At 45.9% G+C, this 27,113-nt stretch overlaps 1 protein-coding gene across 1 annotated transcript in view; it reads right to left on the bottom strand.

The window, feature by feature from the left end:
• FANCA (FA complementation group A) overlaps positions 1-27,113 on the bottom strand; it is a 119,002-nt gene that overhangs the window by 90,408 nt on the left and 1,481 nt on the right. Inside the window, exons 2-11 of the mRNA XM_068260684.1 lie at positions 25,258-25,370; positions 18,937-19,030; positions 16,804-16,946; positions 12,563-12,658; positions 12,403-12,476; positions 8,038-8,150; positions 6,903-6,976; positions 3,875-3,908; positions 3,667-3,733; positions 1,733-1,845 (exon numbers count right to left, since the gene is read on the bottom strand). Coding sequence (XP_068116785.1) covers positions 1,733-1,845; positions 3,667-3,733; positions 3,875-3,908; positions 6,903-6,976; positions 8,038-8,150; positions 12,403-12,476; positions 12,563-12,658; positions 16,804-16,946; positions 18,937-19,030; positions 25,258-25,370 — 921 coding nt within the window. The remainder of the gene's footprint in view (positions 1-1,732; positions 1,846-3,666; positions 3,734-3,874; positions 3,909-6,902; positions 6,977-8,037; positions 8,151-12,402; positions 12,477-12,562; positions 12,659-16,803; positions 16,947-18,936; positions 19,031-25,257; positions 25,371-27,113) is intronic.

Raw genomic sequence — 27,113 nt, 5'->3', positions numbered from 1 at the left:
GCAGAGACGAGCAACAAAATTGATGCGTGGGATGGAAGGTCTCACTTATCGAGAAAGGTTAGATAAACTGGGTTTATTTAGTCTAGAGAAAAGACGCCTTAGAGGGGATCTAATTAACATGTATAAATACATCAGAGGGCAATATAATACCTTGGCGGATGAGCTTTTTGTCCCTAGGCCTTCTCAAAGGACTAGAGGACATGATCTGCGCATGGAGGAAAAACGTTTTAGCCATTTATTTAGGAAAGGGTTCTTTACAGTAAGAGTGATTAAGATGTGGAATGCATTGCCACAGGAAGTCGTTATGGCAAACTCTATACCTGCATTTAAAGGGGGCTTAGATGCTTTCCTTGCGTTGAAAGACATCCATGGCTACAATTACTAGGTAATGCCTAATGTTGATCCAGGGATTTTATCTGATTGCCATCTGGAGTCGGGAAGGAATTTTTCCCTTTAGGGGCTAATTGGACCATGCCTTGTAAGGGTTTTTTCGCCTTCCTCTGGATCAACAGGGATATGTGAGGGAGCAGGCTGGTGTTGTACTTTATACTGGTTGAACTCGATGGACGTATGTCTTTTTTCAACCAAAATAACTATGTAACTATGTAACTATGTAAGACAGGAAAGTTTGTAGCCAACGTGATCACCGATCCAAGCTCTGCCTATTCAGAACTGAACTCATCCTGACCCCAAAGCACTGAAGTATAACATTATAAGAACAAGGGGTGTTGCTAGGATCTTAAAAGATCCGGGGCACCAAGGAATAAGGTATGTGGTGCACAAAAATGGGGGTGGCCAACACGTGGGTTTGGGGGAATGGGCGTGGCATCTCTGGAAAGTCCGTGTCTTATCTGAATGCAGGGAGTCTCCGACTAAAGATGGCCCGCCGAAGATGAGGCGCTGATCCGCGGCATGTCAGGGACTCCCTACAGTCCCGGGGTCCTGTGTATCCACCTCTTTCCTGCTTAGTGTCCGCCTCCATGTCCCCCTTCGTGTCTGACTCTGTCCCGCTTAATGTCCTCCTCCTGTCCCCCAGTGTCCTGCTTTGTGTCATCTCTGTGTCCCCTTGCTGCGCTCACCTAACCCGAAGGTGCCTGCGGCAAACATCGGCATCTCCTCTCACTCGTTCACTCCTTCCCCCTAGTGCCCACACTTCCTGGTCGCATCACAACGCATGCGACCAGCACTAGGGGAAAGGAGTGAGCAAGTGAGAGGAGAAGTCAATGTTTGCCGCGGGCACCTTCGGGTTAGGTGAGCGATACAAGCGGCTACTGCCACTAATTAAAGGACAACTGAAATGAGAGGGATATGGAGGCTGCCATATTTATTTCCTTTTAAGCATTACCAGTTGCCTGGCTATCCTACTGATCCTCTGCCTCTAATACTCTTATCCATAGACCCTGAGCAAGCATGCAGCAGATCAAGTGTTTCTGACATTGTCAGATCTGACAAGATTAACTCCATGTTTGGTTCTGGTGTTGCAACTGGTATTGTGTAAAATGAAATAAATATGGCAGCCTCTATATCCCTCTCGCTCCAGTCCTTTAAGGCTGGAATTGAACACAATCTCACTTCAGACTTGAGCAAGTCCAAGAGAAAGTGCTCCGCCAATATCTACAGCAGGGAGAATGCCCATAAATGGTGGTTAAAAAGAAGATAATGCAATATATTTATCAATGTACATGGGATAGTATTATGTATTATTAGTAACACTGTCCCTGGGAAGGGTCACCTGTCAGCTGCGGCCTGTAGGTGAGGGTCTGGCTGAGGCTGTGCAGGAAGAATCCCTCCAGAGATTCAGGAATCACCCGCACTCTGTACCTGGAGACTTCATAGGCAATCAACCTGCAGAGGAGAAGAGGAATGAGCCCGGCATGTGGAATATATAACCATTCATTATCCTACATGCACTTGGGTAATCCATGCTAGTCTAGAATTCTGTGTGATTAGATGGGCTGGTGCCCTAGTAAGAAAGGTCTCACCTGGTATGTTATGCTGGTCGGTCCCATAAGGGTAACCAGAGCTGGAGCTTTGTTCCTCTAATGCCAGGGACCGGGCGCCAGAGACTCTGGCGTCCTGGGTGGTCCGCAAGGTCGCTGTAGACAGATCTTCAGGTTATGTGCAGGGAAGAGACTCGTCCAGCCAAAGGATATTCCCGCCGGCACCAGTGGGTGCGAGTCCTGTGTCTTTACATACAGCATCTTTCCATGGCGACCTTCAAGCCACCCAGGATGTCAGAGAGCCGTGCATGGTCCCCAGCATACCTATCTAATCACACAGACTTGGAGCGCATGCCCATCTAATCATAAAGACTCAGAGTTCTCTCCAAAACCATAGTGACGGCACACCATCAACCCATTGTTACAGGATGCATGACCTGTGGAGGACTGGCACGCTCCACAAACATCAAGCAATCTGCACTCCTATTTGCAATTTATTTATTTTATTTATTGTATTTATAAAGCGCCAACATATTACGCAGCGCTGAATAATCAATCCATGTTTATTCGTGCAGAAAATTGCAAAACCGACAACTGCTTCGGGGCCTCACAGGGTCCCCTTCTTCAAGATATGCAGAAAAAAAGTTGCTACACATCTGCATATCTTGAAAAAGGGGACCCTGCCAGTTCCCCCAAATCACCTGTTTAGGGCTTTGCATCTAAGTAACCTCTCACAGATATGCTAGTCTAAAGATGGCCATCAGAATTTGGAAGCGGTCTGATCTAAAAAGCAATTAATTATTCCCCAATTTGAAATCGTCTTGAGAGTACCAACCATTTTACCACGTTGTGGCATGCAACCTGATGAAATTCCAGTGGAAATCTGACTACACCCCTGCACCTGTTAGTACCATAGCCATTCACTTCAGTACAAAAATATGCAGCGGTCAATGGCCAGAAGCCGAAGCAGGTAACTTCAGCGTACAGCGCTCAAGCTGGGCACTGTCATAGCAGCAATGCTATCACGGGCGCCCCGCGCAAGAGTAATTCGGGAATGGCTTGCAGAGATCAACAGACTATACTGGCAGACTTGATCACAGTGCTCAAATCTTCCAGAAAGGTTGATGAAATGCTGACTAGCAACACAGCAGCATCCAACCACAGACAACATGAATTCTGCATCTACTCTGCCTTAGAGGATACCCGAGTTAGTTAATAGTGTATGAGGAGGTGGGAAGACTTAACGCACCTCTTGTGTGCCAGCATCCCCATCTGTCAAGTGATAAAAACCTCCCTTTTCAGCCCGCAGGTCGGCGTCGTTTCATCCGGACATATATGCTGTGCATGTGCGGTATGCAAGGTCTGCGCTCCTCACTTGTTTCCTATGTGCACGAGCGGGAAGTGTCGTCACAAGGTACCGACCTGACACACTGCGCATGCGCAGCATGTATGTCCAGGTCAAAGGGTGCCAACCTACAGTTAGAAATTAAATTTAGGTAGCAATTTAGCAATACATAAGCACTAAACAGGATGCAGCTGGTGGTGTACGATCTTGCTGAAAGTGCTCTTGAAACCACTCACAGGCAAGACAGGGAACTGCAGGTATTTCCTAGAGTCAGTAGTAGGCCACCTGCTGTTGGACAACGGAAGTCCAGGGCAAACAGAAAACTTGGCATGACATGATCCTTAGCACACTGAAAACAGTGAAGGTGTGATTATTAATTACCAGTGCCGCTGAACTCCCAGCTTGTGAGGCTGACCATCTCCTGCTTCCAGCACAGCATCCAGCAGCCCTGGAATAAAACACACATATAATAATAATAATACTGTATACTGTATGCTGGGAATAAGCTCCTTCATTCAATATCAATCCGCTATCCCACTAGTGCACAACGCTGATCCCGAGAGAAGAAGAGGAATCTGTAGCTACTTACAGGAAAGCATCGTCTCCAGGGCACGGCATGAGATCTGCAACAGGAACACATCTGTCACTGAACGCTTCTCTACAAGGAGAACTTCTTCTACTTTTATATAATAATTGTAGAGGTGACTTGGGTAGGTGAGAGTAGTACTTCACACCGGGGTAGTCAAACAGCAACTGAAAGCTGAAATACTTGGTTGAAAACCTTTTGCGGACAATGACAGGCTTAAGTCTTGAACTCATGGACATCACCAGATGCTGGGTTTCCTTTTTTGGTATTATTCCGTCTGGAAAGTTTGGCAGCATTTTGTTAAAGTTCTGTTTGCTTTCCCAGGAAGATCTGACCATTTTTGGAAAGCTGAAAGTCACGGCTTTCGGTTGCACCGTGTCCCGAGTCGGTATGATGCTCAGTTCCCAAGTTATGGGGTTTTGAAGGAGGCGTGTCCCCTGAACTTGGCTGCACAAAGTGCAATTACAGATGTACGGGACAAACCCGACATGATGATAAGCTGCACACCCGGGAGGTCTTCTTCTTCCTTCGCAGCATTAATGACTGTGACTTCAAAACTTGCGTCCAGTGCCCTGGGTCTCTCATTACAGATGAAGGAGCAGCGCAGCTACGAACCCTCATCTCCTCTCTGGCTTACTGGCATGGAGACTCAATTCCACTGTGCTCTCTGCAGCAAAGTGCAGGGGACAACCCCCCCCCCCCCCCCTCAACGTGGGAATGGGGCATCGCATTGACTTGGGACCCAGTGCAAAGGAAATCTAGGACTTTCAGCTTTCCAAAAATGGTCAGATCTGGCTAGGGGACCAAACAGAACTTTAACAAAAAGCTCCCAAACTTTCCAGGCGGGATAATACGTAAGTACCCCTCCTTTTTAATACTCTGCCAGGCCTTTACTGCAGCGGCTTTCAGTTATTTGTTTGTGGGTCTTTCTGTCCAAATTTAGTCTTCATTAGTCTTCAGCTAGTGAAATGCATGCTCAATTGGGTTAAGAACAAGTGACTGATCTGAAGTATTAGAAATTAACATTTTTTTTTCCAGTTATTTAATTTGTCCAATTACTTGCTCTTGATATTAACCACTTTACCCCCGCGCGTACGTATTTCTCCGCCCCTTTTTCCATCCTTTAACAATCAGGGACGGAGAAACACGTACTTTCCGCGTTCCCGACGCTGCCCGCGCTCCCGCTCGTAAACACGCCGCCCGCCGCTAGTAAACACGCCGCCGCCCGCTCGCCCAGAGATCAATGAACGGGAAAATCCATTCCCGTTCGTTGATCTAAGCCCCGCAATGATCAGCTGCTCTCCTATGGGCAGCGCGATCATTGTGAGAAAAAACTCACGTGTCCAGCCTCCTTATACTTCCTCCAAGCTTCCGGAAGGAAGCTTGGAGGTCGCATTAAAACAAAAAGTCACTGTGGCCATCTTGTGGCCAAATAGTAAACTACACCCTACACATTTTTCACATACAAATAAATGACTTTTACACATAAAATTAACTCATTACCTCCCACACTCCCCATTTTTTTTTTGTAATTAAAAAAAAATTAAAAAATTTACAATTAAAAAAAATACATAAATAGTTACCTTAGGGACTGAACTTTTTAAATATTTATGTCAAGAGGGTATAACACTGTTACTTTATAAACTATGGGCTTGTAATTAGGGATGGACACAAAAATGAAAAAAATGCACCTTTATTTCCAAATAAAATATTGGCGCCAAACATTGTGATAGGGACATAATTTAAATGGTTTTATAACCGGGACAAAAGGGCAAATACGTTTCATGGGTTTTAATTACAGTAGCATGCATTATTTAAAAACTATAATGGCCGAAAACTGAAAAATAATTATTTTTTCCCCCCACATTTTTCCTATTTTCCCATTAAAACACATTTAGAAAAAAATAATTCTTGGCATAATGTCCCACCTAAAGAAAGCCTAATTGGTGGCGGAAAAAACAAGATATAGTTCATTTCATTGCGATAAGTAATGATAAAGTTATAGACGAATGAATGGAAGGAGCGCTGAAAGGTGAAAATTGCTCTGGTGCTCAGGGGGTAAAACCCCTCAGTGGTGAAGTGGTTAAAGGATTGCGGTAAAAAAAAAAAATCTTTAGCTGCCTCAAATTTTTATGCAATCATTTTGTTCACGCCATTGAAATAAAGCTGAAAGTCTGCACTTCAACTGAATCTGAGTTGTTTCATTTAAAATTAAATTGTGGTAACGTACACAATCGAAATGAGAAAAAAAGTTGTCTCTGTTCAAATATTGATGAACCTAACTGTATACCGTATGTGTTTTTTCCCCTTTGAGGTCTCCAGACAACAAAAAAATATGTTATTGGTGGACAGTCCTGTTAGGTTTACATGCTTTCTATAATCCTATCTGTAAGAATCGCCCTAATTTCCTACAATTTTCCTACAATTTTTTTTTTCGTTTAGTGGGGAAGAACTAAAGGTGCCCATTAACGATACAACATTTTCAGAAGATGCAATCATGCATTTAGATTTGCAGGATCTAAAGGAATTGGAAGGTTATAATAGATTGTTCGCATAAACCAGACTCTCTTCAGATATGATTGAAAAATCCAAGAATCCAATTGATCACATTTTCTATTCCATTGGATCATGTAGTATGTTACCTAGCATAACATACATGACTCTCTAGAGCCTAGGTTCTCAACGTGTGGTACACACGTACCCCAGGGGGTACTTCTGATGGTTCCCGGGGTTATAGGGCTTGATATACTTAAAGAATAACACATTTTAGAGTTTTAGCAAATGATAAATCCTATATAAAACAACACCAAATTAGTATTTTAGCTAATTGAAAGCAAATGTAAATGCTTAGAAATGGTTTAGAACCAATTATGTACTACGATTAAAAATATATATTTGTCAAGGGGTACTTGTGATAATGTTTACTATGCTAGTAATGGGGTACTTGGTGAGTATAGGGTTTTAAAAGGGGTACATACCAATAAACTGTTGAGAAACACTGCTCTAGAGGCAGAGCAGAAATAGGACATACCTGGCCAATGCTGGACGGTTCAGAACTCTTTGCAGATGGAGAGAAAGCTCCTCTGATCAGCACAGCCAGCAGATCTGTGGATGGGAGGTGTCAATACTGATACTGCTGCATGTATGGAAGATATTGTGGCTGATACAAAAAAACTTTCATTTGACTTATCTCTCCAGCTTATTCACAATTTATCTCTCCTCAAATGATTTAACTCATTAATTGTCTCTCCTTATCTAACATGCAGTAAGGCCTTGTTCACACTGCAGGGGTTGTCGGGGTTTTTTCAGAAATCGTGTACAAAAACACGCAATAAGGCGATTGCGCTAGGGTTTTTTTAAAGAATAAATACATTGTATTTATTATTTTCCCAGTCAAAGAGTTCACTTTCTGACTTGCGTCAGGGAGTGAATTACAAAACCGCTCGGAAAAAAAAGCTTAGAAAACCGTTAAGCACAAAAACGAATCGCCCACTCAAGCGCCAGGAATCGAAAAAAATATGAGCCAAAAACAGCCCAACGCGGATGGACACGCGAACGGAACGCAATGTGAACAAGGACTAGCTCCTGATGTATTTCTCCTTAACTGACTTAACTCATGGTTTATCTCTCCTTATATGTTTAGATCATGAATTATCTCCCCTTATCTGTTTATATCATGCATTAGCTCTTCTTATCTGTTTATATCATGCATTAGCTCCCCTTATCTGTTTATGTCATGCATTAGCTCTCCTTATCTGTTTATATCATGCATTAGCTCCCCTTATCTGTTTATATCATGCATTAGCTCCCCTTATCTGTTTATATCATGCATTAGCTCCCCTTATCTGTTTATATCATGCATTAGCTCTCCTTATGCTAGGTACACACCATACAATTTTGTGTTAGATAGATGGTTCGACAGATAATTTCCATCATGTCTGATATTATTTTCGATTGTTTTTCTGGTCGGTTTCCCATAGAAGTGAATGGAAATTGATATGAAAAGATAAGAGAATCGAGCGGTAAATGCAGCAGAAAAACGAATTGAAAATCGATTGAACGGAAAATCGACCGTAAAACACACCGTGTGTACCCAGCATCACAGCTTAGGTGAAAAGTGAGCAAGATTTGTGATAGTTTGCTCCTCTAGAGATGCAGAACCTTACCACACAATATATCTTCTACCACTTCCAGATTACCAGGCGAGTCTTCCATATGTCGACACAGTGACCTCATCTCTGAGCACAGCCAATCCACTGCACGGCTCCCGTCTCTACAACTATACAAATCACAGGAACTCACACTCTGCTGCTGCAGTCTATGACACACATCACTTTCAATGCTAAAGGACAGAAAGAAAAGAAGGGCTGAGCAGCAGCACAACTTGCAGTATAAATCCGGGTGCAGAACCAGGGATGCAAAGCAACATCCTATGTCAGTCCAGAAAGTCCAAAGGATTGGTTCGCACACCAGCTTCTCAATGAGCAAAGCGTAGTTTATTTTTCCATGATGTGTCAAACACTATACATACTAAAGGACAGAGGCTGCTGTTATATAAAGGGTATAAAAGTACAGTTGAGAAAAATTGCAAAAGCATGCTACAGTGGGAGAAGATATTACTCTCATGAGAATCTACAGAACTCATGTCCTTCACCAAAATAAAGACAACACTGCACCAGATGGTGGGTTTGGTTTACTGAGTCTACTGCACCCGAGAGAGGAGATTAAGCTGTCATATGACAGCTGACATCTCCCCACAGTGATCAGCAGTCATCACGATTGGCTTCTGATCACTACGATCACTGGCTGATCGTAATGATCGCTTCTGAGCAGCAGCGGTAGGAGGGGAAGGAGAGGACGGTTACCTTCCTAGCGTTCCCCCCCCCCCCCCGGCGAAAGTCGCTCCCCTCCGCTCTGCCCAGCAGCTCTGCTCACTCTGACTTAAATGTCGGGTCTCGGCTTGATGATGTCATCAAGCTACGACCCAGAACTTAGAGGCAGCGCCAGTAGAGGTGCCGGCCAGAGCGGAAGGGACTAGAGCTGCTCATCGCAGGACCCGGGTGGTGAGTAAAGGCTGCCGGCAATACCGGGGACACCTGCCTACACTGGGGACACCATGCCTAGGCAACTATACTGGGGATCCGGCTGCCTGACCCCCCCGCCCAAACAGGCGCCCTTCCCCCCCGCCCAAACAGGCGCCCTTCCCCCCCCCCCCCCCCCCCGCATGTAATATGGCCTGGTCCCTAAGGGGGTTTAGGCAGCCAGTCCCCAGAGGGTTAAAGAGAACCTAAACTGAGAGGGATATGGATGTTTCCTTTTAAACAATACCAGTTGCATGGCTGTCCTACTGATCTCTTTGGCTGCAGTGGTGGCTGAATCCCACACCTGAAACAAGCATGCAGCTAATCCAGTCTGACCCCCCCTCCCCCATCTTGTCTTACTAACCCATAATTTCAAGCAGGGATACTGAATTGTCCATAAGAGTTAAGGGGAGGTCCATACATCTAACAATTTTCCCGCCGATATACAGCAGATTCGATCACTGTGATCGAATCTGCTGTGAAATCGTTTCGCAAACTATTGATTGCCAACCGAAAATCAATCATTCCCATCGATTCCCGTCGAGCTGTCCGTGCAGAAGATTTTGCTCGATCGCCGGCGGGTCGGGAGTGCGTCGATAGCGGCGTTCTAATGCCCGACGACCGACGCAATACAGCGGCAATACATTACCTGCTGCGGCCGGCGCGAGTCACCGCTGTCTCTTCTCCGCTGGGCTCCAGGGCTGCAGCTTCACTGAACTTCCTGTCCCGGCAGGAAGTTTAAACAGTAGAGCGCCCTCTACTGTTTAAACTTCCCCGGAGAGAAAGAAGTGAAGCCTGCCGGTCCGGAACCCGGCGGAGAAGATACAGCGGAGACTCGCGCCGGCCGCAGCAGGTAATGTATGCGGGGGGGTGGTAAGTGGCAGCACCACCACAGATTGTGATCGGTTTCATGCTGAAATCGATTCACAATCTGTTTGCAGTAAAGGCAGTCATACGATCCCTCTCTGATCAGATTCTATCAGAGAGGGATCTATCTGTTGGTCGAATCTGATGGCAAATCGACCAGTGTATGGCTACCTTTATGGATGTGTCAGATAACTAGGAAAGTGAGATTTTACCATTCCACTCACAACAGCGATATGATGTGATGCACTTTAGAGCGCCCCGAGGGTTGCTAGACTTGAAGAATTACTGACTTGCTTAGAGATTTTTGGCCTCTTGAAGTGAAATCCACGTGATCACCTAAAATTGTACAGCTGTACTACACACCCTATTCATACCATAGGAGCACTATGTAGGCATTTAAAAAGCAGCAATAAGAAGCATTTCTGTCTGAACTGCACTAATATCACCATCCTGAAGGTGGCACTACCAGTACATTTCAATGGGAGGAAGAAACAACTGACAATCTTTCTGGTTATCACTGCCTTGTTGCCAGATTATTGCTGACTTATCACTGCTTGAATCCAATGTAATGTTTCTGAATAACGTTTTACTTCATCACCGCACTTTGTTGCTGAACATTATACCATATTTTTCCGGCCTAGCAGATCAAATGACTTCAACAGGGGACACAGCAGGAAGGAGGGGAGGGATCGAGGACTGGGGAGGCTCTATGGCATCCAGAGCCGTCCCTCTACATAGTTATGCATGAAACATGATGCGAGTCTCCTCACTTCAGATTCCCTTTAAGATAGTAAGTCAGATGGAGGCATTTAGGGTAGCAAGTGCATTATGGGGAGTATGGGGGTCTATATGGCTGATATTGAGATGAAACCCCTCCCACAGTGTGATGTCATGACCGTGGTCCTGACAGTATGCTGTCAGTGAACCTTGCTGTAGGGGCCCTAACGAGGCTTCTCCCGTCCTCCTCCATCCCTCCATTGCAGTGCCGGGATCCCCCCGGATAGCGGCGAGGTAAATATTTACCCATCGCAATCCTGCGCAGGCGCATTAGCTGCTCTTCCTTTGGGTCTAAGGCTGAAATAGCCGAACCCCGATCGATCCACTCTACTGCGCAGGTGAGAGTCCTTTGCGCCTCAGCAGTAGAGCGGATACGATCGAGTTCGGCTATTTCCGCCTTTGACCCAAAGGAAGAGCCGGTAATGCGCCTACGCAGGATTGCGATGGGTAAATATTTACCAGCAGCGCAACGCACGGTAACGCAGATGGCATGCAATCGCGTGCGCTTAAGTTTTGAACATACCGCCATACACGTTGCCTAATGTGAAGGAGGCCTAAGGGCAAGAAAGATGGGACTGAACGGGTTGCGGGCATTAATGGTCTTGAAACTGAAGGAGCCTGGTGCCCACAAGCAGTTATACGGAAGTGGAATTAAAGCTGCCGCTTGTTTTGTGACATGGGCCAAACAGGTCAGCTTGTCCGGATTTCAGACCGTCCTCACCACGATAACGAGAGAGAGAACTTCCCTGCAGAGGAAGGAATTACCGCCTATCTCCGGACTCTCAACATCGCAGTAAACAAGTCATTCATCACAAGTCATTCAAGGACCATTTGCGCATTGAAAACAATGACTACACTGAAAAGAGAATGACTTGGGAGGAGAACTCATGGGATAAAATCGCTGGCAGCTGTATTGTCAATACACTGTGAGAAGGCTAAATAGACAAGAAGTGCTCACTTAAAGGACACCGGAAGTGAGAGAGATATGAAGGCTGCCATATTTATTTCCTTTGAAGGTGCATACACATGTCTGATTTTTCCAAACGACCGGTCGTTCTGACCAGTGGCTTGGACGTCAAATCGGGTGTGTGTACAAACGGTCGTTCAGCTGATAACGCTGGATTTGACGGACACTGAAGCAAAAAAATAAAATAAATATATAATGATTTGTATTTGCAGTACAGCTAAGAAATAAAACATTAGGAGCAGAGACATACATCTAATATTGTTTCCAGTACAGGAAGAGTTAAGAACTCCAGTTATCTATGCAAAAGAGCCATTGAGCTCCACGACTTTCAAAGTCGCAGAGAGCTCTGTCTTCTGAAGCTTATTATCTCAAGCATCTGCAGAAAACAAAACCAATACAGTGACAGAGGACAGTTCAAAAGTTCACCTGACTGCTTTGAAAAAATCATTTAGAATGTTGAGTAGTGTGTAAACTACAAAGATTAGAGAATGATGCAAGGTTATAAAAAAAAAAAACTATAACACTGAAAATAAAAATATGAGAATATTTCCTTTGCTACTAATGATCTAGTAATTACCAGTGCTACACAACCAATTCATTATATCATTTTTTTCCGCTTCAGTGTCTGTTTAAGGCATATTGTAATTCTCTCTCTCTCTCTCTCTATGCTTAGTCATGTGATGTCACTGACTGTCCTCAGAGGAGTCATATTTTCATGTCATACCATATAATTATGTATTTTTAGAGCACTGACATTTTCTGCAGCATTTTACTAAGCACATAGCCATTCAGCAAAACATGCCAATCACTGATACAGAGTGCTCAAAGGTCAGTCTTACCTCTCCAGCAAGTCTTCTAGTCCCACTATGTCTGTACTGTGCAAGTGCCACATAGCTTCTAACACCGGAGGGCGCTACAGAACATAAAGGAGCAGTGGTGAGGACAGAACTGTTTACTGTGGGAAATATAACTCTTAGTTGCAGAAGAAATGAAGCTGACCTCTTGTTTCCAAATGGTTTTCAAGAAATAGGAGCAGCTGAAACAATTTTCCGCCAGCAGCTGCTTCAGGGTCTTCAGTAAAGCAGCCAGTCTGTCCTGTGACAATAAGGTTGGGATATAGTAGGCTAGTATAGCATCAGTATAGTTAAAGAATAAAACCTTATACCATACAGTACATACTGGAGGTAGCAGAGATCAGAACACACTGCAACTAGTTTACTATCAGCATAGACAACAATAACAGCTTGTCATGTACACACTGGAGGTGGCAGTAATCAGCACACACTGCAGATAGTTTACTGTCAGTATAGGCAAACAATAACAGCTTGTACTGTACACACTGGAGGTGGCAGGAATAAGCATACACTGCAGCTAATTTGCTATCAGTATAGGCAAACAATAACAGCTTGTAGTGTACACACTGGAGGTGGCAGTAATCAGCACACACTGCAGATAGTTTACTGTCAGTATAGGCAAACAATAACAGCTTGTACTGTACACACTGGAGGTGGCAGGAATAAGCATACACTGCAGCTAATTTGCTATCAGTATAGGCAAACAATAACAGCTTGTAGTGTACACACTGGAGGTGGCAAGAATCAGCAAATCCTGCAGGTACTATCAGTATAGGAACAGAATTAAAGCTTATACTGTACACACTGAAAGAAGCAAAGATCAGCACACACTACAGCTGGTTTACTACCAGGCACATAGTTCCAACTTATACTGCATATGCTGGAGATGGCAGAGATCAGTACACACTACAGCTAGTTTACTATCAGCCTTGCTTTGTAGATGACAACCCCGCTACAGGAAGTCAGCAACTTAGAGTGCAATCTGGTGTCAATAACACTAAGGCCGGGTGCATACATGGTAGAAACGCTAGCGTAGTGGGAAACACAGCGTTTTTCCAGCTAATGGAAGTCTATGGGCTGCAGGAAAAACCGCATGTAAAAACGCATATGTGATTTTAGATGCGTTTTTACAGTAAGCAAACGCTAGCAGTGTTGCATAATATGCAGGATGGCTGCCAAACCGCACATTATGAAAGTAAATGGGAACACAATGGTATGCGTTTTTCATGCATTTTTACTTACAAAAAATTGTTTAGTGATGCATTTTCTGTTGTCTTCCTAGTGACTTGCATAAAACGCAATAAAAAAAAACGCATGAAAAATGCATATGCATTTTCTATTAGCAAACCACAAACGCATAAAAAAGCCCACAAAACGGCGAACGCACACAGAAAATAAAAAAAAGCACTGCACATGCCAAAAAACGCTACATTTCATGCTATGTCATATGTGAACGCAGCCTGAGGTAAATAAACTGACTGCATCAGGGCCTTGGTGCCTGGACATGTTTGCTTCTTACCACCAGGGGGCAGCACTCAAATTAGCAGCCACTGACTTATGGTAAAGTTCAATATACAAATCAAAGCAAGCAATCTGATTTCCAGTTGCACAAATGTGGCTCTGGTTTCTTACTGTATGATGCCTGCCCTTATTCCTCTGTGTGGTGATCTAATGAGAGATTGTTAGCAATATATTGACAACAGAGATTAGTATCCTCTTATACTGTATATGGAGGGATGAATAACCCTAAGTATAAACTTTAGGTTCCTTTTATAACATCTGGAAAATAGCTCTTTTTAGGATGGCTGAAATATGCCCAGCAGCATTAATCCCTGCTACCGATAGCAGTGCAAATGATGAGAAAAGCAGGACAGAGCACGCAGCCAGGGGGACAGAAACAAGACAACGCACACAGCCAGGAGGAAAGAAGTAGGACAGAGCATACAGCCAGGAGGACAGAGCACACAGCCATGGGGACAGAAGCAGGACACAGCACACAGCCATGGGGACAGAAGCAGGACAGAGCACACAGCCAGGAGGAAAGAAGCAGGACAGAGCACACAGCCAGGAGGACAGAAGCAGGAGAGAGCACACAGCCAGGAGGACAGAAGCAGGACAGAGCACACAGCCAGGAGGACAGAAGCAAGACAGAGCACACAGCCGGGACAGAAGCAAGACAGAGCACACAGCCGGGACAGAAGCAAGACAGAGCACACAGCCAGGAGGACAGAAGCAGGACAGAGCACACAGCCAGGACAGAAGCAGGACAGAGCACACAGCCAGGAGGACAGAAGCAGGACAAAGCACACAGTCAGGAGGACAGAAGCAGGACAGAGCACACAACCAGAAGGACAGAAGCAGGACAGATCACACAGCCAGGAGGACAGAAGCAGGATAGAGCACACAGCCAGGAGGACAGAAGCAGGATAGAGCACACAGCCATGGGAACAGAAGCAGGATAAAGCACACAGCCAGGAGGACAGAGGCAGGACAGAGCACACAGCCAGGGGGACAGAAGCAGGACAGAGCACACAGCCAGGGGGACAGAAGCAGGACAGAGCACACAGCCAGGGGGACAGAAGCAGGACAGAGCACACAGTCAGGAGGACAGAAGCAGGACAGAGCACACAACCAGAAGGACAGAAGCAGGACAGATCACACAGCCAGGAGGACAGAAGCAGGATAGAGCACACAGCCATGGGAACAGAAGCAGGATAAAGCACACAGCCAGGAGGACAGAGGCAGGACAGAGCACACAGCCAGGGGGACAGAAGCAGGACAGAGCACACAGCCAGGGGGACAGAAGCAGGACAGAGCACACAGCCAGGGGGACAGAAGCAGGACAGAGCACACAGCCAGGGGGACAGAAGCAGGACAGAGCACACAGCCAGGGGGACAGAAGCAGGACAGAGCACACAGCCAGGGGGACAGAAGCAGGACAGAGCACACAGCCAGGGGGACAGAAGCAGGACAGAGCACACAGCCAGGGGGACAGAAGTAGGACAGAGCACACAGCCAGGAGGACAGAAGCAGGACAGAGCACACAGCCAGGAGGACAGAAGCAGGACAGAGCACACAGCCAGGGGAACAGAAGCAGGTCAGAGCACACAGCCGGGGGACAGAAGCAGGACAGAGCACACAGCCAGGGGGACAGAAGCAGGACAGAGCAAACAGCCAGGAGGACAGAAGTAGGACAGAGCACACAGCCAGGAGGACAGAAGTAGGACAGAGCACACAGCCAGGAGGATAGAAGTAGGACAGAGCACACAGCCAGGAGGACAGAAGTAGGACAGAGCACAAAGCCAGAAGGACAGAAGCAGGACAAAGTACACAGCCAGGAGGACAGAGCACACAGCCAGGAGGACAGAAGCCGGATAGAGCACACAGCTAGGAGGACAGAAGCGGGATAGAGCACACAGCCATGGGAACAGAAGCAGGATAAAGCACACAGCCAGGAGGACAGAAGCAGGACAGAGCACACAGCCAGCTACTGCCACTAGAGCGGACTCAGTAGGCAGTAGCAGTGTTAGGGAGTCTTGCCCAAAGCGCTCCTTACTGAATTACTGGCTTACTGAACAGGCAGAGCCGAGATTCGAACCCAGGTCTCCTGTGTCAGAGGCAGAGCCCTTAACCAGTACACCATCCAGCCACCAGAAGCAGAACAGAGCACACAGCCAGGGGGACAGAAGCAGAACAGAGCACACAGCCAGGGGGACAGAAGCAGGACAGAGCACACAGCCAGGGGGACAGAAGCAGGACAGAGCACACAGCCAGGGGGACAGAAGCAGGACAGAGCACACAGCCAGGGGGGCAGAAGCAGGACAGAGCACACAGCCAGGGGGACAGAAGCAGGACAGAGCACACAGCCAGGGGGGCAGAAGCAGGACAGAGCACACAGCCAGGGGGGCAGAAGCAGGACAGAGCACACAGCCAGGAGGACAGAAGCAGGACAGAGCACACAGCCAGGGGGACAGAAGCAGGATAAAGCACAAAGTCAGGAGGACAGAAGCAGGTCAGAGGACACAGCCAGGAGGACAAAAGCAGGACACAGAGCACACAGCCAGGGGGACAGAAGCAGGACACAGAGCACACAGCCAGGGGGACAGAAGCAGGTCAGAGCACACAGCCGGGGGACAGAAGCAGGTCAGAGCACACAGCCGGGGGACAGAAGCAGGTCAGAGCACACAGCCGGGGGACAGAAGCAGGACAGAGCACACAGCCAGGAGGACAGAAGCAGGACAGAGCACACAGCCAGGGGGACAGAAGCAGGACAGAGCACACAGCAAGGGGGACAGAGGCAGGACAGAGCACACAGCCAGGAGGACAGAGGCAGGACAGAGCACACAGCCAGGGGGACAGAAGCAGGATACATAGAGCAGTGCTTACACGCTGATCTTGGCTGAGCAGTCCACCCTCCATACTGCTGGAGCCATTATGGCAGATGAGCTGGATGCTGGAGACCGCGGTCTTAGCACTGAGAACACCGGGGGAGACGCCCACATGTGAGGCCTGATCTCTTATGGTGGAACCTGGAAAGGAGAAAACAAAGACATTTCCTCAGCCAATCAGGCAGCCAGACGCCCTGAGAATTCTCAGCTGCCTGGCCTTCAACTGATGCATGTAACTTGTCTCCACACACTGGCAGCACCATCTGCACCACTGGGTCTCACCAGGAGCCAAAATGGTCTGTTATCTGCAACAGAACACAACTGACATCTCAACATATCCTGTGTTACCTATTGTGGATATCAACTGGACTCGGGCCTAGCAATAGGGATGCAGAGGTTGCGACTGCATCGGGGCCCTCCCTCAAACACAGCATTAGCTCTTTTTTGGTCCTGTGCTAGTAATAATCACTTCTATAGATAATTTGAGTAGTAGTAATCATGAACAAACTGTTCCCCATCCCCTTCTTGCACCTCTGACACTGTGGTTGGTCGTGGCAGGTTTTGCTGCGCCGTATCAATTGGTAGGTATAGAGTGCTTGGGGGATGTGACATTCGCACTGGGGCTCATAGTTCCCTAGCTACGCCACTGACTGGACTGTAAGTGCCAGGGACACTCATGGCTTTTGATTGAGGTGTGCCACATCACTTGGAGGATATCTATGGTAACTAAAATACGCCCACTGCCATGACAGAAGTCCGCATGGAATTGCATACCACCGTCGATGAGCTGGATCGTAATCGCATACAAGAAAATCCAGATGATCCGCACACTCTGAATGAACCGAGTTCAATATTTTAATTTAAGTAAAGTGACACATGCCATTCCATATACCAACGATTCGTTTCGGGGCCCCGTGGAGTCCCCTTTGTCAAGGTTACAAACCATTCTGTGTTTGTAACCTTGACAAAGGGGACCCCACGGGGCCCCAAAACGAATCGTTGGTATATGGAATGGCATGTGTCACTTTACTTAAATTAAAATATTGAACTTGGTTCATTCAGAGTGTGCGGATCATCTGGATTTTCTCACTGCCATGACAGAATGCAAACTCATGACAGTGCACAACCAGGGCTGTGGAGTCAGAGTCATTTTGGGTACCTGGAGTCGGTGGTTTCAATAAACTGAGGTGTCGGAGTCGGAGGATTTTGGAACCAAATCCATGGACTTTGTAAAAATTAGACTAAGGAGTCGGAGTAGATGAGTCGGAGTAATTTTGGGTACCTGGAGTCAGAGGTTTCCTAAACTGCGGAGTCTGAGTTGGATGATTTGTGTACCGACTCCACGGCCCTGTGCACAACTTTTCCCGGACACTGGATAAAACTCAGACGTCTTAATAGCTATGCAATATCCAATGCAACAAACGTGTGAACATGAATTTACGTTCCATGGACTGAGTGTATACACCAGTGGTCCTCAGACTAAGGCCCGCGGCCTGAATGCGGCCCCCCTGAGGCTTTTTTTACCGGCCCTTTAAACACAAAATGTATTACATGCTGTATATATGTGGCCTGCTGCATCTTTAAATATTGGTGGCTGCATATAGAATAGCAGAGCTGGCACTACCCTTCCCCATGGAAGCCATAAAGCAGTCATTCGCTGGCTTCCAATCCTAGGTATGCTTCAGTGTCTGGCGCACAAAAACTTATTCGGGAACCGCATGAACATGTGTGCCCATGTGTAGGGGTGGATAATTTGCAGTTCATGCAATTACTGGAGACGGGGTAGTTTTGGAGGGGGGTGACATTTTGGCTCACATATGACTTGCTATGTTAGGGTCACAATATCTGCACTTGCTAAGTTGGGGGGACATACTATCTGACATGCTGAGGCATGAGGCTGCACTTGTTAGTAGGCGCTATCTACAATACCTAGCTACAATGTAATGGTTTTCTACATGATTTTATGTATACTCCGGCCCCCCAGCAGGCTGAAATATTCTGATTCGGCACTTGACCGAAAAAGTTTGGGGACCCCTGGTATACGCTGGTGCCCTTGCTGATTTCACACCTGCACAGACCTGTAGTGACACAGAGAGGGCGCTCTCAACTGCCGACAATGACATGAACTTACCGATAAACGTCTGTGTGAGAGAGGCTGACCCCAGAGCACTTCCTGACTCCACCTTCTCACCACCGCATACTTTCTTACAGGGAGGATCTTCTGCCTAAAGAGGACATAACTATATATATCACATAATGCACAGCATCAGTTATATAGTATGGTATGCTGGTCCGGCCATATACCGTTCAGCAGGGCTGAGGAGTCGGAGTTGAAGTCGGATGATTTTTGTACCAACTCCACAGCCCTGCTGTGCAGTATGAGTGCAGCTGAAGAAGAACAATGCTATTGAACTGACAGCTTTTGTGATTCTGTGCTGTAAGGTCTCGTTCACATTGCGTTCCACTCGCCTTAGCGTTCGCATTGGGCTTTTTTTGTAGCAATTTTTTTTTTATTCCCGTACCTTGGGTGGGTGTTCCGTTTTTGTGAAAAGCGTTTTTTCCGAGCATTTTTTTTAATTCACTCCCTGATGCACTTGAGCGATGTGATTTTATAAAAAATCCCACATAGCATTGTATTAGCAAGAGCTTTTTCAAATCACTAGCGCTTAGAAATCGCTCCTAGTGGGTTTCTAGCCTCAGGGTGATTTTGAAAAATTCGTCAGCGCTTAAAGCGGAACTGCAGATAGAAAATAAACGCATTGTTTCACTTACCTGGGGCTTCCCCAAGCCCCCAGCAGCTGTTCTGTACCGCGCTGGTCCTGCCCGAGCCTCCGTTCTCCTGCCGCCGCTCCGTCCCGTACCTCGACTTGTAAGTCGAGGCCAGTGCAGCCCTGCCAAGTGTATCCTTTCTTCGCGTTCCCCTCTGCAAAAGCGGGGAACGCGAAGAAAGGATACGCGTAACCAGAGCCACGCAGGCGCAGTGGTCCGGCAGCGAAACCGAAAGTAGCTGGCGGCGGGGGAACGGAGGCTCGTCGAGAAGCGGTGCGGGACAGGACAGCTGCTGGGAGCTTGGGGAAGCCCCAGGTAAGTGAAACAATGTGTTTATTTTCTATCTACAGTTCCACTTTAAAAAAAAAAAAAAACACTAAATCACAAAGCACCACAAAGTGTAAACGAGCCCTAACTTGTTATTCGCACAACCCTGCCACACTCTGTGGACATCAGTCATTCTGGGTAATACCCTATGGCAGGATGTGCAAGTGACAAGAGTGACTAGCAGGGCTGTGCGAATAACATAAGTCACTCATCATTCATTCACTACCACCACACTAGACCATTAGCCTTCACAAGAGCTATGCCTCAACTCTTCCCACCTCACATTTGTGAGATCTGTGCTCCTCCATTCACAGACAATTACACCACTGGTAATGACATAATCTGAAGGCCTTAGCTGTCACAAGCCCACAGCAGTGAGATCTGGTACCATCCATTCACAGGCAGTGCCACCACTGGTAACAATCTCCGAGGAAAGGTTCAGTTGTCCCACATCAGTGAGATCTATGCCACTCCACTTACATATTACACCATTGGTATAGACATCTGAAAAAAATCCCTTGCCTTTGCCCCCTCTTCCACTTCAGTGAGATTTGTACCCCTCCAATAACAGACACCTCCACCACTGGGAATAACATTCTTTGAGCAAAGTTTCAGTTCCTCACCCCTACAACAGTGAGATTTGTACTCCTCCACTCAGAGATACTTCCATTACTGGTAATAACATTGGCTGAGGATAGTTCCAGCTCTCTCCTCCCCACATCAGTAAGATCTGTTCCCTGACACTCACAGACACATCCACTGTTGGTGATCACATCTAAGGAAGGTTTCAGGTCACAAAAATGATTCAGCTCACGTCACATCAGTAAGATCCATGCTACCTCACTTACTTCCACCACTATTAAAGTGACACTGAAGCAGAAAAAAAAAAACTTATGACATACTGAATTGTATGTGTAGTACAGAGAATTAATAGAACATTAGTCGCAATGAAAATTGATTAATTTTAAAATATATATGGATTTCTCTTTATAGCATTGCATCATTCTCTAATATTTGCAGTTTACAAACGACACTGTATTTTAAATGATGAAGCAGAGCTAATGACACTCTGAACCTCCTGGCAGTAAAGCCTTAAACAAACAAGAAACAGTGAGAGAAAGGTTGAGATAAGTGCTTCAGAAAACAACACTGTAGCTGACCAAACTTGGCCGGAGAGCTCAGAGAAGCTCTTTTGCATGGATAACATGTGAAGTACTGGAAACAATATGAGCTTGGTTTCTATGCTACTAATGTTCTATTTCTTAGCTGTACTACACATACAAATCATCATAACTTTATTTTCACTTCTGATCCCCTTTAACCACTTAAGCCTATCTGGACGAACATTCTCGTTCAGATAGGCTGCGCACACTCCCACCGGCCGCTCGCTCCCGCCGGCCATTATTCCAGCGATCAATGAATGGGATTGTAGCTCCCATTCATTGATCGAGATCCCCCGCAGAAAAACAGACAGCCTCTTATCAGACGCTGCGGTTTTTCTGAGTTAAAAAAAAAAACCAGTTTCCCGTCCTCATTAATGTTCCTGGAAGCGTACGATCATGCTTCCAGGATTTTTTGACTGTGGCCATCTTGTGGCCAAATAGTTAAACTACACCCACATCCAATTTTTTATTAAATACTTTTTTTACATTTAAAATTAGTTGTTTACCTCCCACACCAAAAATTACCCAAATAAAATGTTTAATTAAAAAAAAAAAAATTACAATAAAAAAAAAAAAAAAACAGTTACCTAAGGGTCTGAACTTTTTAAATATGCATGTCAAAAGATTATATTAACATAATTTTTTTAATTATGGGCTTGTAAATAGTGATGGACGCAAATTGAAAAACTGCACATTTATTTCCAAATAAAATATCGGCGCCATACATTGCGATAGGGACATAATTTAAATGGTGTAATAAGGGGGACAAATTGGCAAATAAAATACATGGGTTTTAATTACGGTAGCATGTATTAATTTCAAACTATAATGGCCAAAAACTGAGAAATAATGATTTTTTCCCCATTTCTTTCTTATTATTCCTGTTAAAATGGATTTAGATTAAAATAATTCTTAGCAAAATGTATCACACAAAGAACGCCTAATTGGTGGCAGAAAAACTACGGGTAGAACTTACCGGTCGAGGTATTTCTACGAAAACTCCAGGACAGCTCAATTACATGAGAGACACACAAGAAGCGAATTACCTTAGGGAGGGATGATATTCTGTAAAACTTTCCTGCCAAAGGACATGTTCTGGCTGGATAGGAGATCCACCCTGTAGTGCTTTATGAACGTATGGTGATCTTTCCAAATGGCCACTTTGCAGATCTGTTCCAGTGAAGCGCCTGATCTTTCGGCCCATGAGGCTGACAGAGATCTTACAGAATGAGCTTTTATACCCTGTGGAGGTGACTGACCCTGACTGCTATATGCCGAAGCAATAACCTCTCTTAGCCATCTTGATATACAGTAGTGTCCTTAGATACCTTTAAGCCCTTCTTTGTACCAAAAAAAAAAAAAAACACAAACAAATGGTTTGATCTAAGGGCCCATTCACACTTGAGCGGGAATCGCGCGATTCCCGCTCAAGGCAAACCGCTAGCGGTTTTTTAAAACCCGCTGCAGCATGTGGCACATGGCAGTGTTCTCACTGCCGCGTTTGTGGTTAGCGATAACCGCAAACGTGTTACATGCAGCGGTTTGCCCGCGATTCGCAATTAGCATGCATAGCACCGCTAATCGCGATTGCCCCAAAACCGCTGCGTGTCCAGTGATTTTTCCGCGTTAATCGCGGGAAAATCACTCCCGCAAAACGCCGGCGGTAATCACCGGCGTTTTCGGATTTTAGATGTGAACGGGGTCTAAAAGGGGCAGTTGCTTCCATGTAGGCTGCACGCCTGACATCTAGCCTATGCCATTCAGCTTCCCCATCATTGGAGGGAGGGTCACAGAAAGACGGAAGTACAATCTCCTGGGACCTATGGTAGGAAGAATTGACCTTAGGAATACATGCTGGATCTGTTCTAAAAATAATCCTATCTGGAAAAATTTGCATAAACGGATCTTTAATTGAAAGGGCCTGAATGTCCCCTACTCTACGAGCCGAAACTAAAGATACTAGTTATCGAAACTAAAAATACCGTCTTCAATGTCATAACTTTGAGCGTAGCCCTATTTAGCGGCTCATAGGGAGTATCAATTAATGATTTCAAAGCTAAATTAAAATCACAAGGTGGGACAATCTTAGTAGGCAAGGGTCTAGCTCTAGACACTGCCTTCAAAAAATAAATTACAGCCTGTTCCCTGGCGAATTTGACATTCAAAAATAAAGAAAGAGCCGTCACCTGCACCTTTAGAGTGCTAGGGGATAACCCCAAATCAACCCCATCCCTTCTTAATTTTCCAAGAACAAAAAACCCTCCAAAATGTACAATAAATGTTCCTTGTTGTAAGCATTCTACAGCTGACCACTGTAGTAATTACACAGTCTGAGAAACCCCTACTCTTTAAAGAGAACCAGAGACGAAGCATCCTCATGTATTTTATTACATTTATCGGTGGGAACATGACAGTAAACACCTACCCTGCTTTTAGTTTCATTCTTATCTGCTTAATTAGTCTATTAGCAGCTGTGATAAGAATCCCCGACTGGCTCAGTCTAAGTTTGACCTGGAATCATTATAGCTGTATCACTCTTCTGTGTCCTTTCTCATATAGCCTAGACAGCACATCCAGAACAACTCATAACCCGGAAGCAGAAGGGATTTGAGCCGGCGGCCATATTTGATTTTTCCTGGAGCAATAATGGATAAAAAACACTAATAAAGGCACACCAGAGCGGCGAAATTATCAGGTAGAGCAGGTAGGTAGGTTATCCTTTACAAGCTATAGACTGATATGTTTATTTTGTGTGAAACGTTCATCTCTGGTTCCCTTTAAGGTTTCCCACTCAAGAACAAGGCTGCCAGGGAAAATTTTCCTGGATTTGGGTGGACACTGTCCTGTTGCAGAAGAAGGTCCGCCTTGGGAGGTAGAATCCATGGACCCCTGGATGCCAGAACACAAACATCCGGAAACCAGATTCTGCGTGGCCAGTAGGGAGCAATGAAGATTACCTGAGCTGCCTCCTTCTTTACTTTCCTGAGCTGCCTCCTTCTGTACTTTCCAAAGTTCCCGGGAGATCAGTGGAAATGGGGGGAATGCATACAAGAGACCCTTTGGCCAAGGAACTGCCAGAGCATCCAATCTCTCCGGAGGGGAGGATGGATCTAGCGAGAAGAAGATCTTTGTTTTTGAGTTGAAAGGAGACGCGAAAAGATCTACTTCCGGAAGACCCCACATGTCGGAGATTTCTTCAAATATTTCCCCATTTAGGGACCACTCTGCTTCTATCAGTCAAGGCCGACTCATATGGTCTGCCAAAATTTTTTGCGAGCCCTTTATATGAACGGAGGTTATCGAAAGAAGATTTTCCTCTGCCACCTGCAGAATCTCTAGCACTAGAACTCTGAGATCTCCGATTCTCGTACCTCCTTGTTTTCAAATGTACGAGACTGTGACTATGTTGTCCGAGAGGACTAATACATGCGTCTGTTTGATCAGAGGAAGGAAATTGAGAATAGCTAGCTTCACTGCTAAAAGTTCTCTGAAGTTTGAGGACTTCACACTCACCTCCTGATTCCATAGGCCCCGAGTGTTGACCCTTCTTGCAGTTGGCCTCCCATCCCACCCGACTGGCATCTGTGAAAATTCTTATCACTGCAGCGGGGTGCCATAGCCTGCCCTGATTGAGATTGGATTCCTCCCCACGTGACATCCTGAACCGGAAGTAATACTTGTACTTCCGGTTCATCCGACCTACACGCTTAGCGCGTGTCAATCCTCTGCCACCACCCCCTCCTGGACCAGCCACCGTTGATCGCAAACACTCCCGGCCAGCAGCGTTCACACACCGGAGAAGCCATGGGCGGATGTGGAAAACAGGACGAATGGCCCCTCAATCCCCCGCCCGACATAAGCTCCAGCACGCAGGCATCCAAGAGTGGAGGGGAGAGGAATATACTGAGCGTACAGCAGCCCAGACACAACAGGTACCGCAAACCTCATGTAACTGAGCCGTCCTGGAGGATGAGGAGAGAAACAAAATATAGATCAATTCATTGTGATGAGTAGTGATAAAGTTATTGGAAATTAAATGGGAGGTGAAAGTTGCTCAGATGAAAAAAATGAACAACCCTGTGGGCTGAAGTGGTTAATAACATTATCTGAGGAAGGCTTTATCTCTAACCCCATCAGTGAGATCTGGGCTCCTTCACTCACACATCCATCGCTGGTAATAACCTTTTCCTCACCTCCAGCAGAAACCGACTGACATCCTGATGGCTGCTTAACAGATATAAAGCAGCTTCCTGAATCTTCTGACTGCTGGACTCCGCTCCTCCTGCTCCTTTCCTGGCTCTCTTGGCTGCAAAATGGAGTTGGGGTAAGGGTTATTCATGTGTGTATGTATCCTATATCATTAAATCCGTGTCTGTGTATCCATTTTGCCTGATGCGCATGCGGGCCTTTTTACTAGTATGTGTAAGTATAACTGCTCAGTCCATACAGTTATATACTGTATTTTCTGGCATATAAGACTACTTTTTAACCCTTAAAAGTCTTCTGGAAAGTTGGGGATCGTCTTAAACGACGGGTGTCACTGATGCCAGGTGATACGCGATGCTGATACGCGATGCGCATACGTGACATGCTGATGTTTACGTGATGCTGATAAGTGATGCGCGTACACACGACATGCTGATGTTTACGTGATGCTGATACGTGATGCGCGTACACGACATGCTGATGTTTACGCAATGCTGATACCTGAAGTGCGTACGTGACATACTGCTGTGTAGTTGCTGGGCGCTGGAGATTTGGTTGTCACCGCATATGCTGGGGGGGATCTTACTGCTCACGCTGCAAAGTCTGAGACGCCCAGGGTATGGAAGAAAGAGATTGCGCTGTGCCCATAAAACTCGCCTCTTCCACCCTATCCTGTTACCGCCTCTCAGATCTCGCTGCTGAGGACTGTAGTGAAGCGGCGCAGGTGCACTTGTGTGAGATCCTATCCTGTTACCGCCTCTCAGATCTCGCTGCTGAGGACTGTAGTGAAGCGGCGCAGGTGCACTTGTGTGAGATCCTATCCTGTTACCGCCTCTCAGATCTCGCTGCTGAGGACTGTAGTGAAGCGGCGCAGGTGCACTTGTGTGAGATTTGAGAGGTAGAGAAGGAAGTAAATAGGATACAAGGACAGGGCCAGACGGGTGAGAGAGGTGTGTTTTATGGGCACAGCGCAATCTATTCCATACCGTTCTGATAAACAGGTAGACAAGGAGAGCTGACCAATCCACTTAGGGAGAGTTGACCAATCCAACTAGTCAATCACCTGTATACTGTTATATACTGGGTACCAAATACAGTACAGCACCAGTATCTGTTCATACATAGCACCAGTATATGATGATTTTTTTATTTTTATTTGGTGTGGGTTGGAAGAGGGGTAGTCTTATATAGCGAGTATATCCCAAAATCTATATTTTATCTGGAAAAGTTGGGGGGTCGTCTTATACACCAGAATATACAGTAGTTATGTCAGATACAAACATAAAGGCTACAGAATCATATCCAAGATGGTAAAATAGACGTGGTATAGCACTATGTCTAGTAAAGTTATATATAACATGCATAGAGTACTGTATGTAATCATATAAAGTTTATTGCCACATAAACCTGATGGCCCCACACTGCTAATTAAGTGCAAGCAGAGTCTCCTCTACCATCAAGGAAATGTGTGACAGAACTCAACACCATGTGTAATGAATATACATATAGGTTATATAGGGTCACATGACATAAGTACGCTCTCTGTTTTTTGGGGGTTTTGGGTTTTTTTTTTTGGGGGGGGGGGGGGGGGGTGAAGGGATTGGTTAAACCTAGCAAGGAAATATCCTCAGTAGATGCAGGACATCCAAGCTTTTACATCTGTGATCCAATAGACTTGAAGTTGATAACCTGTAGGGAAAGGTTCACGTTTCCGTACACAGAACATGCAACTTTTTGTGGGATTGTTCACTTTTGGGGAAGCTAACTTAGACTTGGTTTCCAACAGGTTGTAGTAAACTACGCCCACACTATGTGGCCAATCACAACACTTTGTGCTTTAAGA

Source organism: Hyperolius riggenbachi, chromosome 11, assembly GCF_040937935.1.
Source record: "Hyperolius riggenbachi isolate aHypRig1 chromosome 11, aHypRig1.pri, whole genome shotgun sequence".
Classification (NCBI taxonomy): Eukaryota; Metazoa; Chordata; class Amphibia; order Anura; family Hyperoliidae; genus Hyperolius; species Hyperolius riggenbachi.
This window is presented reverse-complemented; position numbering and strand designations above follow the sequence as displayed.